This window comes from Gossypium hirsutum, chromosome A06, assembly GCF_007990345.1.
Source record: "Gossypium hirsutum isolate 1008001.06 chromosome A06, Gossypium_hirsutum_v2.1, whole genome shotgun sequence".
NCBI classification, from domain to species: domain Eukaryota; kingdom Viridiplantae; phylum Streptophyta; class Magnoliopsida; order Malvales; family Malvaceae; genus Gossypium; species Gossypium hirsutum.
The window spans coordinates 64,688,780-64,708,526 of record NC_053429.1 but is presented as its reverse complement, the minus strand read 5'-3'; the positions used below and the strand labels follow the sequence as shown (position 1 = coordinate 64,708,526).

The 19,747-nt window shown below is 37.0% G+C and overlaps 1 protein-coding gene across 1 annotated transcript; it reads left to right on the top strand.

Annotated features, from left to right (window-relative positions):
• Nucleotides 1-18,663: 18,663 nt before the first annotated feature.
• LOC107959126 (uncharacterized) lies at nt 18,664-19,280 on the top strand. The gene is made up of 2 exons (XM_016895111.1): nt 18,664-18,777; nt 18,972-19,280. The coding sequence occupies exons 1-2, from the start codon at nt 18,664-18,666 to the stop codon at nt 19,278-19,280; spliced, it is 423 nt and encodes a 140-aa protein (XP_016750600.1).
• The last annotated feature ends 467 nt before the right edge of the window (nt 19,281-19,747 follow it).

Genomic DNA, 19,747 nt, shown 5'->3' with positions numbered 1-19,747 from the left:
AATAGATATTTTTCACAGATAACCATATAAAATCATAAGAAAGCAGAGATACTGAAATCTCAAATATATCACTATACTGATCTTTTTAAGAAAGTACCCATATCAGATAATAGATATCTCAGTGATGCCTTCAAGGAAATCCAGAAGTAAAGCAACACTCATATGCTCCGAAATCAATGATAACAGCAATAATATAATCTTCATGTATACTAAGTAGATCAACAACCTGTAGGAACAGAATACCAGCATCACACAGATCCTATCGTCGATCTTTTCTTTTAATAAAATGAAATAGAATATCAGAGAAAGATATAATAATGTCGATTGTAACCCGAACAGCCCAACAATGCTTTCATATATCAATATATATAGATAGCATTCTCATATGATAAGAATTTCATCTAAAAATATACAACTTCACATACCTCTGAGGATAATTGAACACATAGAGTACCCAGAATAGTTCTCGTAAACCATTCGACTATAATCGCTGTGCTCAAATATCTTTATAATTCAAATATGATTCTACTGTTTATCTCTGAAATCACTAATTTCTCATTATCCCAACACTAACAGAGGTCAATATGGAAGAACTTCCAGTTAATATATTCTTTAGATATCATACTTGAATATTTGGTTTCATCTAATTTAACTTTTCTTTTAACAGTGACTTTGCATATTACAAATGGCCTTCAACAAGATCTAATATCTTTTCTGTTACTGTATTCACTTGCGGACTCATTCTCTTATCTGATCACAGTACTAATCCTTCAATCACGAAACCTGTATTCCACACTTGTAAGCTTATTTAAGCCATATAATACGGATTTCATTACAATACTCTACCGATGGGGGGGTGAGGGTCATAAAGACTCAAATTTATCTCTCACATATACATGCACATCACACATACTATTATGAATGGCAAATTCATTACTAATTCCACATTCTTAAAATACCTAACCATCTTTTACTTATGATTACTTTCGTACTTAACACATAATTCATACGCTAAATCAAATCATCAATTCACAATCAAAATATTCACGCAACAATCACATACCAAACATCACAACTCATATACTCATATAATTATAACATTTATCAATAGTAGAATATCATGCATTCTGATTTATACCTTTATTAGTTTCAACTCATCACCAACACATTTTCACTCAAGCGTTTAAGTATAACATTCTGTACTATCATAATTAGCTTGGTTGGAAAGCATATTTGTCTTACAAAATAATTTCGTTAGAGCCGGGAGATGTCACACTATCATGAGTAGTAATATGGCATGTATAGCTAGAGTCACATACGCTAGGTTAGTCCGAGAATCGACTAAACCATAGCTCTAATACCACTAAATGTAACACCCCTTACCTGTATCCCAAGCTGAAATAGGGTTTGAGGCATTACTGTACTTAAGTCATAACATTTAAACACATTTGAATCATATATTTTGCATATAATTTAAAACCTTTATCATTCACAATCACATTGTCCCTTACTAATCTCATCACAGCCTTAAAACATGCTTGGAAGAGGTTCGGGACTAAACTGATGACATTTGAAACCGTTTGGAAACTTAGAAAATTTTCATCTCTGCAGGGGTCATACGCCTGTGTACCCCGGCCGTGTGCCTCATAGGGCACCAGACACACCCATGTGATCCAGCCGTGCTAAAACAAAGTATACATACTGACTTTCACCCATGGCCAACAGACACGCCAGTGTGCTATGGCCATGTGATACTTAGCTAGCTACTGACTTAAGCCCATGGCCATATGACACGCCCATGTGTCTTAACCGTGCGGTCTTAGGAGGTTACTGCTTCGCATACATGGCCACAAGGCACGCCCGTGTGCCCTGGCCAGGTGGCACAATGCAGGCTTGGTTTAAGCCAAAATTGCTACACCTTTTTTGGGTCATTCCTACAAGCAACATAAAACAACATTTATACCAGAATTTTCAGCCAATTCCATGCTCAAACATGCTTTACTATAACTAAATCGTCATCATTCAATAACTTATTCAAATCCATACCAAAACTAAGCACAAACATATCATTTGCTAGCCAACTCTCATGGCATAACATATATACATATCAAAACTTAAATACATAAACATTCTAGCCTATACATGCTATATACCAAGCCCCAAAGTGTAAAAATACCGAAAATCAATAGTAGGATAGTGTGATGCGATCTCCGTTGACTTCTAACCCGAGCAAACTTTCAAAACACTACAAAACATAGAAAAATAACATAAAGTAAGCTTCACAGCTTAGTAAGTTCGTAATTCAAAGAAATAAAGCTTATAACTTCAATTTATAAGCATAAACCATTTAAGTCAATCCAACATGTCTTGGCCTTAGCCTAAAACAATATTAGCTTTTAAATTTTTATTATCACATGAACTAGAAAATTATCATAAAGCATTATGACCTGGGTTTACATTACTTATGCGTATTCAGATATCAAGCATATAGCTAAATATCTTTAAGTCATCCAAAAATTTATTCTTTTCCATGCTTTCAATAGCAATTCAAATCTAAGAATTTGCCAATCTTTACCCTTTTCTCGTAACCATTAAGCCACAATTTAAATGAGTAAAAATAGAGCATATCTAAACTCATTTTGACCTAAAAGTCTAACATGTAATCATCAACCAAATTTATTATTCAATCACTGTTCATTCCACAATGATCATGAACTCACCATTTTCATAGATTCAATACTCAATTGAATTTCCGTACATACCTGTACCATATTGTACCAATTTTCGTACATACATGTACCATATTATACCAATTTCCACAGATACCTGTATCATCTCGTTCCAATCTCATACTCAATAACATCTTTCATTTACCCGTTGAATATTCAATGTATCGCACACTAGATGTCATACCCGATGCCTTGCACACTAATTGCCGTTCTGGATGTTTCGCAAACTAAGTGCCATCCTCGTTACTTCACACACTAAGTGCCATTCTGGATGTATCGCACACTAAGTGCCATCCCCGATACTTCACACGTTAAGTGCTACATATAATTATTCGATGTATTACTTAACATAGTAATAGTCATGAATATATCATTTGTACAATTTCAATTCATTAAATATTGAAATAGAATAATGCTTAATGCATACGAACTTACCTCAATCGTCAAAACGTTGAAATGGATCGACTAGTCCGAAACTTTGTTTTTCCCTCGATATAGACTCGTACAAGGCTTAACTTGATCTAATCAATCAAATTCGGCTATTTCAATTCATATTCTATTAATTTTAACTCAATTTCATTTTTTGTAAAATTACTATTTTACCCCTAAAATTTCACACTTTTACAATTTAGTCTTTATCACATAAAATAACAATTTCATGAAATTAAACACAAACCCAATCTAGCCGAATTTTCCATATATCATTATGAGCCCATATTTTCAATTTATTACACATAATAACCACTAAATTTCCACATTTCACAATTTAATCCAAAATTGATATTTTTACCAAAATTCACTTTACAACACTTGTACATTTATGAATAATGATTTATTTTCCAGCATCAACTAACAAAATACTCATGCATTCAACAATGGCAACATTCAAGTACTTTAACAGTTTTGAAATCGGAGATACGGGCTAGCTAGAACACAAAGCAACGATCCCAAAAACGTAAAAATTATTAAAAACGGGAATAAAAAACCATACCATGCAATCCAATTTCCATGGCCGAATGTAAAAGCTTCCATGGCTGCCATTCTTTCTCAATTTTCGGTTGCCAAAATGATAGTGGAAGATGATACATAATTTGTTTTATTCATTTTAACATTAATTTTCAATTTACTATTTTAACCTTTTAATTTAAAACAAATTTCAACAATACCAACTCCCATAAATGTCCACCAACACTTAAATGGTATAATTACAACATAAGTGCCTCCACTTTAATAAATCATAGCTATTAGGCACCTTAACTAATAGCACACATGTTTTACACTTTACACGATTTAGTCCTTTTTGCTTAATTAACTATCGAAACGATAAAATTTTTCAACGAAACTTTAATACCATCTTATTACCACTCCGTAAATATTTATAAAAATATTTATGACTCGGTTTATAGAAACGAGGTCCTCAATACCTCATTTTCTAAACCCACTTAACCTTAGGGTCATACCACTTGAACTTAATCAACCGTTTATAAAATAAATAAAAAATCACAATATCAAAAACATTTTTAAAATCACAATTAACTCGTAAATATTAAATATAATATTTACAAACCTAATCGTCGGATTTGGTGGCCCGAAACCACTGTTTTGAATAACCCTAAAAATGGGCTGTTACAATCTTTCTTTTTAACAAATAACACCGAAGCTCTCCAAGGCGATACGCTAGGACATATAAAGCCGCGATCCAGTAAATCTTGCAAATGCACCTTTAATTCTTTCAGCTCTGCTAATGCCATATGATAATCAGACATGGAGACTGGAGCCGTACTTGGAAGCACTGCAATTGCAAATTCAACCTCTGGATCTAGTGGTAATCTTAGTAACTCTTTGAGAAACACATGGGAGAATTTACAAACGGTACGAATCTTAATGCTCTAAGTATCACCAAGATTCGAGTTGATAACATAGGCTAGAAAAGCTTTACAGCCTTGATTGAGAAGTTTATTAGCTCGAATTGTCAAAATGATATGAGTTGTCCCACTCATTCGAACACCATTCACTTCAATTATGTTACCATCTTCACTCTGAACCATAAATTTCTCATTACTGCAATCCAAAATCACTCCATGTTTAGTAAGCCGATCCATTCCTAATATAAAATCAAAGTCACCAAATGGAATTATCAACAAACCAACAGGGAAGATTATATTATGTATTTCTAACGGACATTGCTTACACACCTGATCCACTATTACGGACTGTCCCAAAGGGCTTGACACAACTATCGTTACTCTAGATGTCTTGGCGTTTAAACTTTTCAATTTAACTAATTCAGCATTAACATATGAGTGTGAAGATCCCGGGATCATCAAAGCATAAATAGGTTCTAATACAATAAAAAGATACCTACCACAACATCAGTAGCATCACTATTCCCACGTGTCTGTACAACATAAGCTTGTACTGGCACATTAGCTTCTGTTTGGCGAGTAAGAGTATCACTTCCCTTTCTAGAACTACCTCTAGTAATAGTATCACTTCCCTTTCTAACACCACCTCTAACAAAAGAACCACCCTGACTTGTTGCATAACCTCTAGATGCAGGAACAGACCTCTAAGAAGAAACAAGAGTAGCATTCTCATTCTTTGGACACTCTCGAGCAAAATGCTCCATAGATCCACAGCGAAAACAATCCCGAGTTAGCTTCCAACATTCACCATGATGCTTTTTACCAAAACATTCACAATTCAGAATATCAGTATCCCTGGACAGACCTCGCACACTGCCCGTGGACACAGTCGATTGTTGATAACAGTTTCTATCAGACCAACAGACTTAATAGTTGATTTCCAGCCACCGCGATTCCTTCATTTGTTTTGGTTGCGAATACGAGCTAGCAGCTCCAAACTGCTTCCCAGAAGTGCCAGTAACCTTAGCCTTTTTATCAAGTCCCAAGGCTTGTTCTACCATCTTTGCCCGTTCAACTAGATTGACAAACTCTATAATCTGATGTGATACCAACTGTACCCAAAGTTCATCATGTTGCCTTCGTAGAAATCATCTACAACTTTCGATGTTAGATGGTACAAAGTTCATCATAATTGGCCATTAACATTCCATTCTGCTTTAACAACAAAAACTCTTGCCTTCTATCTTCTATGTACAATTCTCTGACGTATTCCTTCTGAAATTCCTTTTGGAAGAATTCTCAATTGGCCTGTTCAATAGGTACGTGTCGTGTTACCGACTGCCACCATGTATACACTTGTCCTTGCAGTAGAGAAACATCACAAATCACGCTTTCACATGAGTTGCAATCAAGTTGTTACAAAACGTGTTTAGTGGATTCAATCCAATCTTCTACTACTGAGGGATCGACCCCTTTCAACCCTAAAATTCAATCACACCATATCTCCACAGTTCTTTTACTGTAGCCCATCGAACCTTCGGTGCAGGTACTGTAGTAGACGTAGTTCCTGCAACACCCTAAAGTGCATCAACGATAGCTCTAAATAAATGTGAATCATCGGCTCCATCATTATTATCTCGCTCAAATTTAGGTTCTTGAACACTAGTTGGGTTAACATTCGAAGTTACTGACTCCGTTGCCTCACAATCACCACTATGCTCATCACTAGAGTAGAACTCTTGTTCCACTTCATTATCTGATTCATTTGTCATCTTTTAGCTATAAAAAAAACCATTATAATCAGCATCCAAATCCCAACTCAACTTGACTCAACTTTGGCATGTACCTTTAGACTCAATTATGAGCTTGACTTAGGCCGAGAATCGGCTGAACCTATAGCTCTAATACCACTAAATGTAACACCCCTAACCCCTCTCCAATGTCGGATTAGGGTCACAATCATTACTAACGAATCAAACAATTAATTCAATCATAATCAACATATAAACTAAATAATAACATTATAATATGCAGGGGCAGATCACAACAATCTAATACTTTCATGCTAGATTCTTATACATTCGAATAAAAAATTGTGCTATGCATTTCTAAACTTGGTCTTCCCTTGTCTACACTCTTATCACTATTTATCCCTTCTTAAATTTCAGAATTCGAATACATACAAGACTATTCCAGTTAGCATCAGAGTATTAGTCCATACTCCGTCTATGATTATCTTTTTAGTTTATCTTCTATGATGCCAGTGGAATGCACTTAATTTAAGTTTGCTGATTTACCCAATACAGAATAAAATTTACTCTTACAACCCCTGTTTCAAGTCTACAGGACCTTAAAAGTAGTTTAAATCAGGCAGGGACTAATTTGAAACAATTATGGAAGTTTAGAAAATAATTAAAAAATGTTGATTTCATGGATCACACACTCGTGTGGCCAGGCCTTGTAACTCTTTGACATAGGTCACACGCCTATGTGGGTTTCCCATGTGTGACACATACCTGTGTTGCCAGACTGTGTACACCCAAAAGTACTTTAAAACTCAAGTTTACCATTTTTTACTTACTTGGGCACTAAGCAACTCAATTACCAATCATTTAACCTATTCAAAACACGATTAAACATGCCCAAAATACACCAAATTCATCACCTAATATGCCTAACCAATGTACTCTCATTGGTACCACATTTTAGATGTTCAAATACATCAACTACACATCAAACATTCAAGACCTTCATTCATATCACATTTACCATATTTGAACTAACTTTCAACTTCTAAAGTTACCAAATATGAAGTTAACCACATGCCAAGCATTATGCTAAGCTACCAAACTTTAAACTATCATATGCCAAAATATAAACTAGGCTAACAAACCAACATAGCCTCAACCACCATCATATAAACAATTAACCATCATTTCACTAGCAACTAAGTTAGCAACATCTTATAAACAATATGAACAAAAGTCTCCCTAGGTAAATGCCATTACAAAATGAAATATCACCACACTTGAGCTCAGGATTTATGATTTTACACTGAGTTAGCAATAAATTGAACAGTACCTAGCCTGGGCATGAAAAACAAAACCGCACGCTGAGTAAAACTCAGTGGTATTTCTATAACCCGAATAACATAAACTTGATATAAGTATTTTAAAATGAAAAATGCAACAAGTAAGCTACGTTCATGTGTTTCAATTCAATAGTATAATTTTTTGCTCATTCTTTATTCACATCTACTAAGATTTTCACATGTTCAAATATATAAGAACATATCAATGGCATTTCATTTAACATTTGAATACACCAGCTCCTGCAATGGCATGATTCATATATTTGATCAATACTTGAATTCGTTCAAGTTTCACATCTCAATTCATCATTTCATATTTCATTTCTCATTTTGGTAATCATTTCTCATCTTTGCCATTTCAACATTTTCTCATCTCATATTCATTTCTCATCTTTGTTATTTCAATATCAATCACATAAATTATTATTTTACTTACCCATATTAACACGACACGGACTCAGACAGATACACGGATCCAACCAATACACCAGTTTGGCACCCAATGCCTAATCAACTTGAGGTCGAAGTAATCCTTGAACTTTTCCTATCTAGAGCATGCCATCTATATCTAACTCAGCCCAATACAGTTAATAGGGATTCATTTTACTTTTCAATACAACCAATGTACATATAATCATTTATTCAATTTGATAATACTCACATTTTTCTCAATACACATATATTCATAATCAATATATTTCATAATATACAAAATCAATTTATTTCATTTCAATTACGAATTTAATTCAATTCCCAAGTACCAAAGTACTCACCCCAAATGCTTACCATATGCAATCAACTATATATGCAATAATCTACTATTTAATTTGAATTATAGAAACACAAATTGTGATTTTTGAGCTATTCGACATCGATTTTATCCTTCCCTTTTTTACTCGAGGATTCCGGTACAATGTTAGCTACGGAATAAAACAATTAAATCAGATTAATACTACACATTTCAATTTCACATTAAATTTCAATTTACACACTATATTTTGCTTATTTATCAATTTAGTCCCTAAAGCGAGACTAGTTTTAACCTTCACAATTAACATTATATTTTTATACTAATTTCACTCTAGACCATATTTAGCTTCCTCTTTTCAAATTTGACCCCATAATTTCAAAATTTTCATAATTTAGTATCTATTGTTCAAAATCAACAATTAATTTCAGTTTAGTCATTTTTCACATCTAACTTAAAAATATATCTATTTAATCCCTAATACTTAAGCTATTCAACCATGTCAATATTTAAAATCTTGAACAATACTAAAAATTACAATATGGGTCGGGTAGCCCTAAGTATTAGGATTCAAAAAATATAAAAATTACAAGCATAGGGACTAAATTGCACTAACCAAGTTGGATTTGAACTTCCAAACCCCTACCCTTGCGTGACTTTCTCCTTTTTATTTCTTTCTTTTTTCTTTCATGATTTTGTTTGCATGTAACAGATAATGAATCATTCTCTTTCTTTTGTTTTTATTATTATAACTTAATATATAATATATATACATAATACACACATGCTTAATCATTAAAACATGGTCAATCACTATCTCACTATTTAATAAATGGTATTTTTGCTACTTTAGTCCCTTTAACTTATTTCAATTTATAATTCAACTTTTAACCCTTACGTGATTTAGTCCTTGAACCTTAATAACTCTTAATTTCACAAAATTCACTAATCCAAAAATCAATTGGCTACTAAGCTAGCCTCGTAAATATTTAATAAAAATATTTACGGGTTTAGTTTACAAACACGGTGCAACACCCTGAATAATTTATTTTTGATTTTGTATATATTTGACACAAATGCATATCTGCTTCAGTGGTTAAGTGTTCTAGGTGTGTGTGAGAGGTCTTAGGTTCAATGGTTAAGTGTTCTAGGTGTGTGTGTGAGGTCTTGGGTTCAAGTCTCATGCTTGCAAATTTTGTTATTTTTTTATCTAAACCTTACCCTTGTTTAGTGGGCTTATTTAATAATATTTGTCAATTCATATCAGAATGAGCTTGTTGGTTTGAGTGGTAAGGGAGTTAGTGTGCTGAAGGTCTTGTGTTCAAATCCCTGCGTTGGCATGGGTTTTAATTTTTGCTCAGTTGACTGGTAGAGTTTCAGTTGAGTTTAAATTCTGAGAAAATGGTTGTTAGTGGGATAGTGGGGAGGAATTTAAGGGATTCCTAATATCATATTTGATTTTTATTTTATTTTTCAAAATGTCCTCTCTTTTCCAAAATTCCCAAAAGAATCTGATGTTAATTTTTATTTTCTGCTTTCTGCCATTGTAACAACCCAAACCTGGCCTAGAAGTTTGGCTCGAATTTGGCATGTCACATTGAACTGTTTTTCGAAAACCATGTTTCCATTAAAAACCCTTCTTAATAATTAAAAACTTATACCCTTTTTAAACCTTGTTAGAAACCTCAGCTGAATAACATTCTTAACAACTTTGTGAAAATCTTGGCAGTTGCGGAAGCTTGATTTAAAAAAAATTGCGGATACGTGATGTTTTGAACAACAGTAGTTGCATTGGAAAACCGTGTTCTAATACTAGCAATTATAAGAACAATAAATAAAATTCCAAATTTGAAATCCAGAAAATTACAACGGCTTTACTACAACCCATATAAAAACATTTAAAAGTAATAATCAAAATTGTAACATAAACAGTATGTGTGGCTTCCTCCGAGCCCATCGCAGCTCCGATCCGTCTAAGGTTGGAAATTACCTGAAAGGTTAATAAACGGGGTGAGTTTCCGAAAACTCAGTGTGAAATCCCCTACTATATAAAAGGAACAGTCAATCATATAAAAGAATTAAAAGTTTGGCCCCAGCCCTACTTACAGTTTCAGTATCAATTAGGCCTTAGCCCATTATAACAGACAGTACTAGATGGGCCTTAGCCCATTACAGAATAAGAAACATTATCAGAACTAGAATCAAAATGAGAATCAGAATCAGAATCAGAATCAGGTGACAGAATCAAAATCAGAATCAGAATCAGAATTAGGTAACAGAATCAGAATCAGTATCAGGTAACAGAATCAGAATCAGAACCAGAATCAGAATTAGGTAACAGAATCAGAATCAGTATCAGGTAACAGAATCAGAATCAAAATGTGAATGCAAACCCAACCCAATCCATCCGTATACACCCCCGTACCAACCTTACACCATGTGGGGAGACAACTCGACCCACCCATTCGCTACACACCACAGAATTTGCAGCGAGGCTGCCAGATATTGTGACGAAGTCACTAGATACAGATATTGTGGCTAGGCCACCAGAACAGATATATATATATGTGGCGAAGCCACCAGATTGCAGCGAGGCTGCCAGATATTGTGACGAAGTCACCAGAACAGATATATGTGGCGAGGCCACCAGATTGCAGCGAGGCTGCCAGAACGCTTCCTCCATCAATATAACCCATATCCCATGCAACAGATATACATGTCATCGCATACAACATACAGAATCAGAATATCATGTCCATATTCGAATCAAACAATCACAGTCAAGTCATTCATATCACCAACATATATTCACAATCAAATCCGTCAACCACACATCCAAGTCAGTTACTTGCCCACAAGGGCAAAACAGTCATTTAACACCCTAGGGGCAAAATGGTAATTTTACCCCACAAGGTATCTCGGTAATTCCACCCTATAGGGGTATTTTAGTAATTTTACCCTACAGGGGTATTTCTATAATTCTACCCTACAGGGGTATTTCGGTAATTCTACCCTACAGGGGTATTTCGGTAATTCTACCTTACAGGGGTATTTTGGTAATTCTACCCTACAGGGGTATTTCGGTAATTTTACCCTACAGGGGTATTTCAGTAATTTTACCCTACAGGGGTATTTCGGTAATTCTACCTTACAGGGGTATTTTAGTAATTCTACACTATAGGGGTATTCAGTAATTCTACCTTACAAGGGTATTTTAGTAATTCTACCCTACAAGGGTATTTTGGTAATTCTACCTTACAGGGGTATTTCAATAATTGTACCTTACAGGGGTATTTCGGTAATTCTACCTTACAGGGGTATTTCAGTAATTCTACTCTACAGGGGTATTTCGGTAATTTTACCTTACAAGGGTATTTCAATAATTCTACCTTACGGGGGTATTTCGATAATTTTACAAATCGAGGATATTTGGGTAATTTTATAAACCGGGGGTACTTTGGTAATTTTACAACTGGAGGTATTTCAGTAATTTGGTAAACTAAAGTATTCTAAACAGGGATAACAATAAGAATGGCCCTAAAGCCCATTCTCGGCCCAAATGGGCCCACACACTCGTGTGGCCCTTTTAGCCCAAATCTAGCCACAAATATGAGATTCACCTAGCCTAGTCCAATATTTACTACACAATCAAACAATTTATCCAATTGGGCTTGTAGGCCCATTGGGCCCACATGGCCCTTTTCGGCCCATCGCGGCCCGAAGTAGCCATCCTACAGCTAGAGTAGTGAGAAATACACACTTGATTGGAGACTGGAGTTAATCCACGCTCCGAGCACTCTTAGCCGATGCCCAACCCAAACGAGCACGCCATAAAGCGAAAGGGATCAGCCAAGAAGGGTACATTTACTCTCCTCATGGTTCTCTCTATTTAAAGCCAGCTTCGTATCCACTCTTATGTTAGCTTCCCGATGTGGGATCCCTCCAACATCAGAGTTTAAATTCAACACCAACTCTTGTCGCCCCCTGTTAGCAAAATAAATGCTCTTTGCTTGCCATGGGATTCGAACCCATGCCTCCCCTTAAATGCTCCACATGCTACTTGCCACTAAGCCACAAGGCTTTTTGTGTCACAATTTCTCCGACAATATTCTTAAGGCCTATCTACTACACCCAAGGTTTGATTCACCTTAAACCAAAATTTTTGCTAGAGTCCAGATTTGAACCCAGGACTTCTCCAACACTTCTCAGCACACTTAACCACTAAAACAAGCCTTCAACTACGAAATTTTCATGCACAACAGAATATTATAAGCTGCCTTCAACCGCTCCCATGCTCAAGGCCCAAAACTTCTAGGCCCAAATTCAGGGTGTTACAGCCATTTTCTCCATCTCTTCATTGCCCCCAATTTTGTTTTTAATTTTCTATCTGCTGTTGAATTTTCTTATCCCTTTATTTCGGTGCTCTTTTTGCATTACTGGTAAGTATGGTAGGTACTTTTTTTTTGTTTTGGTTAATGAATCATTGGTTAATAGGGTTCGTTTGGTGTTTAAGAGAAGATCAAAGGGCTAGGGGTTTCCAATCGATGCCTTAATTGTACGAAATCTCTGTTACTCATTCAAAGGTAAGGGTTCTGGTGGAATAGAAAGGTTTTTATTTCAATGTAGTTCGGTTTAGTGTCAATTAAAGCAACTAATTCGGTGGTTTGTTGGTCAACTTTAGGTTTTGTATGACCCGAAAGCATTTTCGCATCAAAATCGTACTAGGTGTGTACCTGAAACTTAAAAAATCAACTGTCGCAAAATCTAAAAAATTGTTCTGTCGACGCGATACGGTGTGTTGTTGGCCATGTGCAAGACACGATCGTGTGATTGACGAGGGCATGGTCATACGCAAGACACGACTGTATGGTGGTGTGAGTGTGGCCATATGGGCAACACGAGCAAGGCCAATCTGGGCGTGTGGGCCCACACGAGCATTCCACACAAGCATGTGACCCCAAGTTTCTGAAATTTTCCCTAGGGTCGCACGGGTCGCTCCGATCAACTGTGGACCTATCGTAAGGTTGATAAGGGCTAACCAAACCCTAGATTATGTGATTTGATATTCTGATAGTATGCTCATAGTAGGACACTTTTATCCATGTCAGACTATTTTGATATATGTATATATGATATTTGTACACAAGCATGATAAGCATGCTATATCTGTATCTAAATCTATATTCTGTATCTATTTTTAGGGTGGGATTGTATATACGGAGGAAGTGTTCTGAAAGGCGACCCTTTCCTATATTCTAACGGCTTGGCTGGATATTATCTGATATGTGTCGTAATGACACAATACGGTGTGTAGGGATGGGTGGGTGTGTTTAACCCCACATGGTGTATTGGGATGGTTGGAGATGGTGTGTAGAAGATGGGGGTAGGATTCTATATATCTGATTCCGTTATCTATTTTCGTAAAGGACTTAGGTTCGATCTGAATCCAAATGTATATGTGATTTTTGTATAAATTGTAGGTTTATTTCTATTAGGTTACACACTAAGTTTACGAAAATCCACATATGTTTGTCTGTTTTGTTCAGGTAATCCACAGACTTAGGCGGATCGGTGCTGCGGAGACTCAGTGGACTCAATTGTAAACTGTTTAAAACTTATTAATTTATGGTTTACTTAAAATTCTGAATTCATTTGAGAGTTGTAATTTTTAGTACTCTCTGGACTGTACGGTTTTTAATTGTTGATGTTTGGTTTGTTGAAAATTCGCATGCTTCGATATGTTTTATGAAAACAACAATTTTACGCAAATGAAGGTTTTTCTAATAATACAAACCATATTTCCAGAATGTATCGATTTTATTAAACCTCCATTGTAATATGTGTTTTGGAAAATGAACTAATTAAATGACATTTTTCAGTAATAATCATAAATGTAAATGAGTTATAAAAGTTGATATGTTTATCAAAACAACTCAGTTCTCAAAACCCATTCCTTGTGACATTTCCAGATTCAGTAGTAACGTCCAGGCCGGGTCTGGGGTGTTACATTTAGTGGTATCAAAGCCAGGTTGCAAAACTCGGGCTGTGAATTTTGGGTTCCAAAATTCTGTTTCAAAAGAATTGGTTTGCAAATAAATTGTATAATTTGAGAAAGAATGTGGTACACCTAGTCTCCGGCGTTGATCCTATAATTATTTCTGAAACTTAGATAGTATATTCGGAAAACACTATAGATAGTACTTTCTGAAACTGTATTGAAATAGTTAGAGACTAAAATCTCTGTAAACATTTCTGAAATTCTGATAATTTATGCATAAAATATATGTTAATAAATACTGGAACTGATACATAAAACGCTATAATGTAGATAAAAATTTGAAATATACAATGAGCACTCGTGGAACACGAGGACGTGGTATTCGTAGTCATGGTAGAGGCCGTAGGGGGCCCGAGTTAAGTCTTCCTCTCTGGGCAGTATGCCAAACTTAGATACGAGTGAGACACTGGTTTCACCTACTACTGAGACTGGGTCTCAAAGCTGTTCGGCTGGGGACAACGCACTGTCCCAAGCCATGTTAAGGATTTTGATGAGGGTTGCTGGACCCCATTCTAGATTTGGGGTCCGTGGGTTGGTAACTGAATGACTCTGGTCTAATGGTGCTGAGCTGTTCAGGGGTGTTACTAGAGTCGCCCTTACTGTGGCCAAGTATTGGTTGGAGGCCACCGAGAGCATTAGGAATGATATAAACTGTACTCCCGAGCAAAAACTAAAGGCTGTAGTCTCATTGCTTCGTGACAAGGCATATCAGTGGTGGTTATCGGTTGAGGAGGGTACTCAGCCGGGTTGTCTAAACTAGGACTTCTTTAATATTGCCTTCTAGGGGAAGTATGTGGGCGTGAGTTATGTGGATGCTCATAGCCATGAGTTCATGAATCTCATGTAGGGTGATAGATCAATGGCCAAGTATGAGGACAAGTTTCTGAGGTTGAGTCACTACGCTCGAGGCATGATGGCGTCCGAATATGATAAATGTGTCCACTTTGAGGACTGTCTGAGAGATAATCTAAGGGTACTGATTGCTCTGTAGAGAGAGCGCAAGTTTTCTGTTCTTGTGGATAAAGGCAAAGATCGCCGAGAGAGTTAAGCGTGTGGAGCACCAGAATTGGGACTGAGAAAGAGGAAAGAATAAGAGGGATTTAGAACCCTTAGTTCTATTAAAAGCCCTAAAAAGCCAAACCTGATGGACCGGTTAGAGTGGGGGTTCCTATTGCCCTTACTGGGATTTAGCTGTGTGGGGGTTGTGGTAGGCACCATCTGGGCGAGTGTTGGAGAAGGTTAGGGGCTTGTTTAAGGTGTGGATCTTTAGAGCACTGTATTAGAGAGTGTCCGCAATGGGAAAATCAGATGCAAGCTTCAGAACCGGGTTCTGTACAGCATTAGAGGGAAATTCAGCAGCCACCTAGGGCCCATGGACCAGTTAGAGGTAGTAATGGTATGGGCCGTGGACAGAGAGCACCGACCAGAGGTGCTAGTCAGACAGAAGCGTGGCAGCCTGCACTGGTTTATGCTGCTCAATGCCGAGAGGATAGAGATGCTCTTAATGTTATCATGGGTACGTTCTTTATTTTTGATATACCTTATATTACACTGATAGACATAGGTTCTACACACTCCTATATAGCTAGTACTATTTCTAAAAAAACTGGGGATTCCTATTGAGAGCACTTTTAATGAAATTATTGTACTGAGTCTATTAGGCAGTTTGTCCCGGTTAGTAAACTCTATAGGGATGTTCTGTTTGAGGTGCAAAGGGTTGTATTTCTGGAAAATCTAATAGAGTTACCGCTTGAAGAGTTTGATTTGATCTTGGGTATGGATTGGTTGGTTGAGCACTGAGTCAGTTTAGATTGTACGTCTAAGAGGGTCGCTCTAAGGACTGAGAATGATAAGGAGGTGGTTATGATCGGTGAGAATCGAGATTATCTGTCTAATGTGATCTCTACTCTTGTAGCTGAGAAAGTGGTTCGGAAAGGGTTGAGGCGTATTTGGCTTACGCCAGTGTTTCAGTTTCTGGGGACTCTTCTATTGGGGATATCAGAATAGTGAGGGATTTTTCATATGTCTTTTCTGAGGAGTTACCGACTTTACCTCCGAATTGAAATGTTGAATTCGGCATTGAGCTTCTACCAGGTACAGCTCCGGTGTTTATCACTCTGTACCAATGGCACTGAAGGAGCTTACAGAGCTTAAGGCTCAACTTCAAGAGCTTCTAGATCGTGTTTTCATCTGTCCTAGTGTGTTTCTGCGGGGACACTAGTTTTGTTTGTTAAGAAAACGGATGGGACCATGAGGATGTGTATTGATTATCGACAACTGAATAAACTGACTGTGAAAAATAAGTATCCAGTTCCAAGGGTCAACGATCTATTTGATCAGTTTCGAGGGGCTTTAGTGTTTTCGAAAATTGATCTTCGTTCTGGGTATCATCAGCTTAGAGTTAAGAAGGTGGATGTTCATAAGACTACATTTAGGACTCGTTATGGACATTACGAGTTCCTAGTTATGCCTTTTAGTCTGACGAATGCTCCGATGACATTTATAAATTTGATGAACCGAGTGTTTCAGCCATATCTAGATCAGTTCATCGTGGTCTTCATCAATGATATTTTGGTTTACTCTAAGACTGAAGATGAGCATGATGAGCATCTTAGAATAGTATTTCAGATACTCCGTAAGAAATAGCTCTACGCTAAGTTGAGTAAGTGTGAGTTAGAGTTGCGTAAGGTGACTTTTTTTGGGCATGTGGTTTCTGCTGAAGGGATCTAAGTTGATCCGAGAAAGATTGAGGTGGTGCTTGATTGGAAATAGCCTAAGAACATAACTAAAATCTATAGTTCATTAGGTCTTGTGGGTTATTATCGACGGTTTGTCGAGGGGATTTCTCTGATTGCAGCTCCTTTGACTAATCTTCTGCGTAAGGATGTTCCTTTTGTTTGGACTAATATGCAACAATCGAGCTTTGAGAAGCTTAAGTCTGTTTTGACTCAGGCTCTTGTGATGATACAACCTAAATCTGGTAAAGAATTTGTGGTATATAGTGATGTGTCGCACGTCAGTTTGGGATGTGTATTGATACAAGATGGTAAAGTTGTGGCCTATGTGTACCGTCAGCTTAAGACACATGAAGGGAATTATCCAACGCATGATCTCGAGTTGGTTGCTGTGGTTTTTGCGTTGAAAATCTGAAGGCACTATCTGTATGGTGAGAGGTGTATTATCTGCACTGATCACAAGAGCTTCAAGTACCTTCTTACCCAGGAGTTGAATCTTAGGTAGCGTCGCTAGATTGAGCTACTCAAGGATTATGACTGCATGATAGAGTATCATCCTGGTAAGGCCAATGTGGTGGCTGATGCTCTAAGTCGTAGAGCGATGACTGATTTGAGGGTGATGTTCACTGTCTTAGTATGTTTGATGATGTGAATCTGCTAGTCGAGTTACAAGTTAAGCTGACTTGGATTGATCAGACTCGGGATAAGCAGTTAGGGGATGAGTCTTTGGGTTTGCGGTTTTGTCAGATTGAGAGTGGTAGTACTTCTATTTTGGGCTGAATAAGGATAGGGTTCTGTGTTTTCGAGGTCGAATTTGTATGCCGAATGATTCTGATTTGAGGCAGTCGATTCTGAGGGAGGTGCATATTACCCCTTATGCTATGCATCCCAGTGGTAATAAGCTGTATCGAGATCTCCGAGAACTGTATTGGTGGCCGTGATTGAAACATGAGGTTACAGATTTCGTTGCTCGTTTTCTGACGAGCCAGCAAGTTAAGAATGAGCACCAGTTGCCTTCAGGTTTGTTACATCCTGTTAAGATTCCCTTATGGAAATGGGAATGAGTGACGATGGACTTCTTTAGTGGATTGCCCTTGACACCCATTGAGAAGGATTCTGTTTGGGTCATCAAGGATCGATTGACCAAGTCTGCTCATTTTATTCCAGTTCGAATGGACTACTCTCTGCAGAAGCTAGCGAAGATCTATATCTTTGAGATTGTAAGACTGCATGGGGTTCCTATTTCGATAATTTCTAATAGAGATCCTCAGTTCTAGAAGAAATTACACGAGGCTATGGGTTCGAGATTGGACTTTAGTACTACATTCCATCCTCAGACAGATGGTCAATCTGAGAGGGTGATTCAGATACCGTAGGATATGCTTCGGAGTTGTGTAATAGATTTCCAAGGTAGTTGGGAAGATTATTTACTGCTAGATGTCACCTTACGAGGCTTTATATGGTCGTAAGTATCGTACTCCGTTGTGTTGGACTGAGTTGGGTGAACATCGGGTTTTGGGTCCTGAATTAGTTTTCGAGACTGAGGATAAGGTTAGACTGATTTGGGATCATTTGAAGCTGCTTCTGATAGACAGAAGCCTTATGCAGATCTGAAGAGGAGAGATATTGAATAATGTGTGGGTGATTTCGTGTTTCTTAAGGTTTCTACGTGGAAGAAGGTTTTGAGGTTTGGTCGTAAGGGCAAGTTGAGTCCTAGGTTTATTGGACTGTATTGGATTTTGAAGCGTGTGGTACCTATCGCTTATCAGTTGGAGCTACCTCCAAAGTTGGACCGTATCCATGATGTGTTTCGCGTCTCGATATTGAGGCAATACCGATCTGACCCATCACACATTGTCTCTATTGAGGAGATTGAGGTTAGATCGGACTTAACTTTTGAGGAGGAGTTGGTTCAGATTTTGGATCGTGATATTAAGGTTCTGAGGAGGAAGCCTATACTGTTGGTAAAGGTTTTGTGGCAAAACCATGGCACGGAGGAAGCCACGTGGGAACCTAAGGACTCGATGCATCAGCTGTATCCTCATCTGTTTTGATTAGGTAAATTTCAAGGTCAAAATTTCTTTTAAGGGGTAGAGTTGTAACACCTTGAATAATTTATTTCTAATTCTGTATATATCTGACACAAATGTGTATCTGCTTCAATGGTTAAGTGTTCTGGGTGTGTGTGTGAGGTCTTGGGTTCAAGTCCCATGTTTACAAATTTTGTTATTTTTTTATCTAAACCTTACCTTGTTCAATGGGCTTATTTAATAATATCTGTCAAATCATATCAAAATAAGCTTGTTGGTTCGAGTGGTAAGGGAGTTATTATGTTGGAAGTCCTGTGTTCAAATCCCTTCATTGGCATGGGCGTTAATTTTTGCTCAATTGACTAGTAGAGTTTTGATTGAGTTTAAATTCTAAGAAAGTGGTTGTTAGTGGGATAGTGAGGAGGAATTTAAGGGATTCCTAACATCATATCTGATTTTCATTTTCTTTTCTTTTCTTATTCAAAATTTCC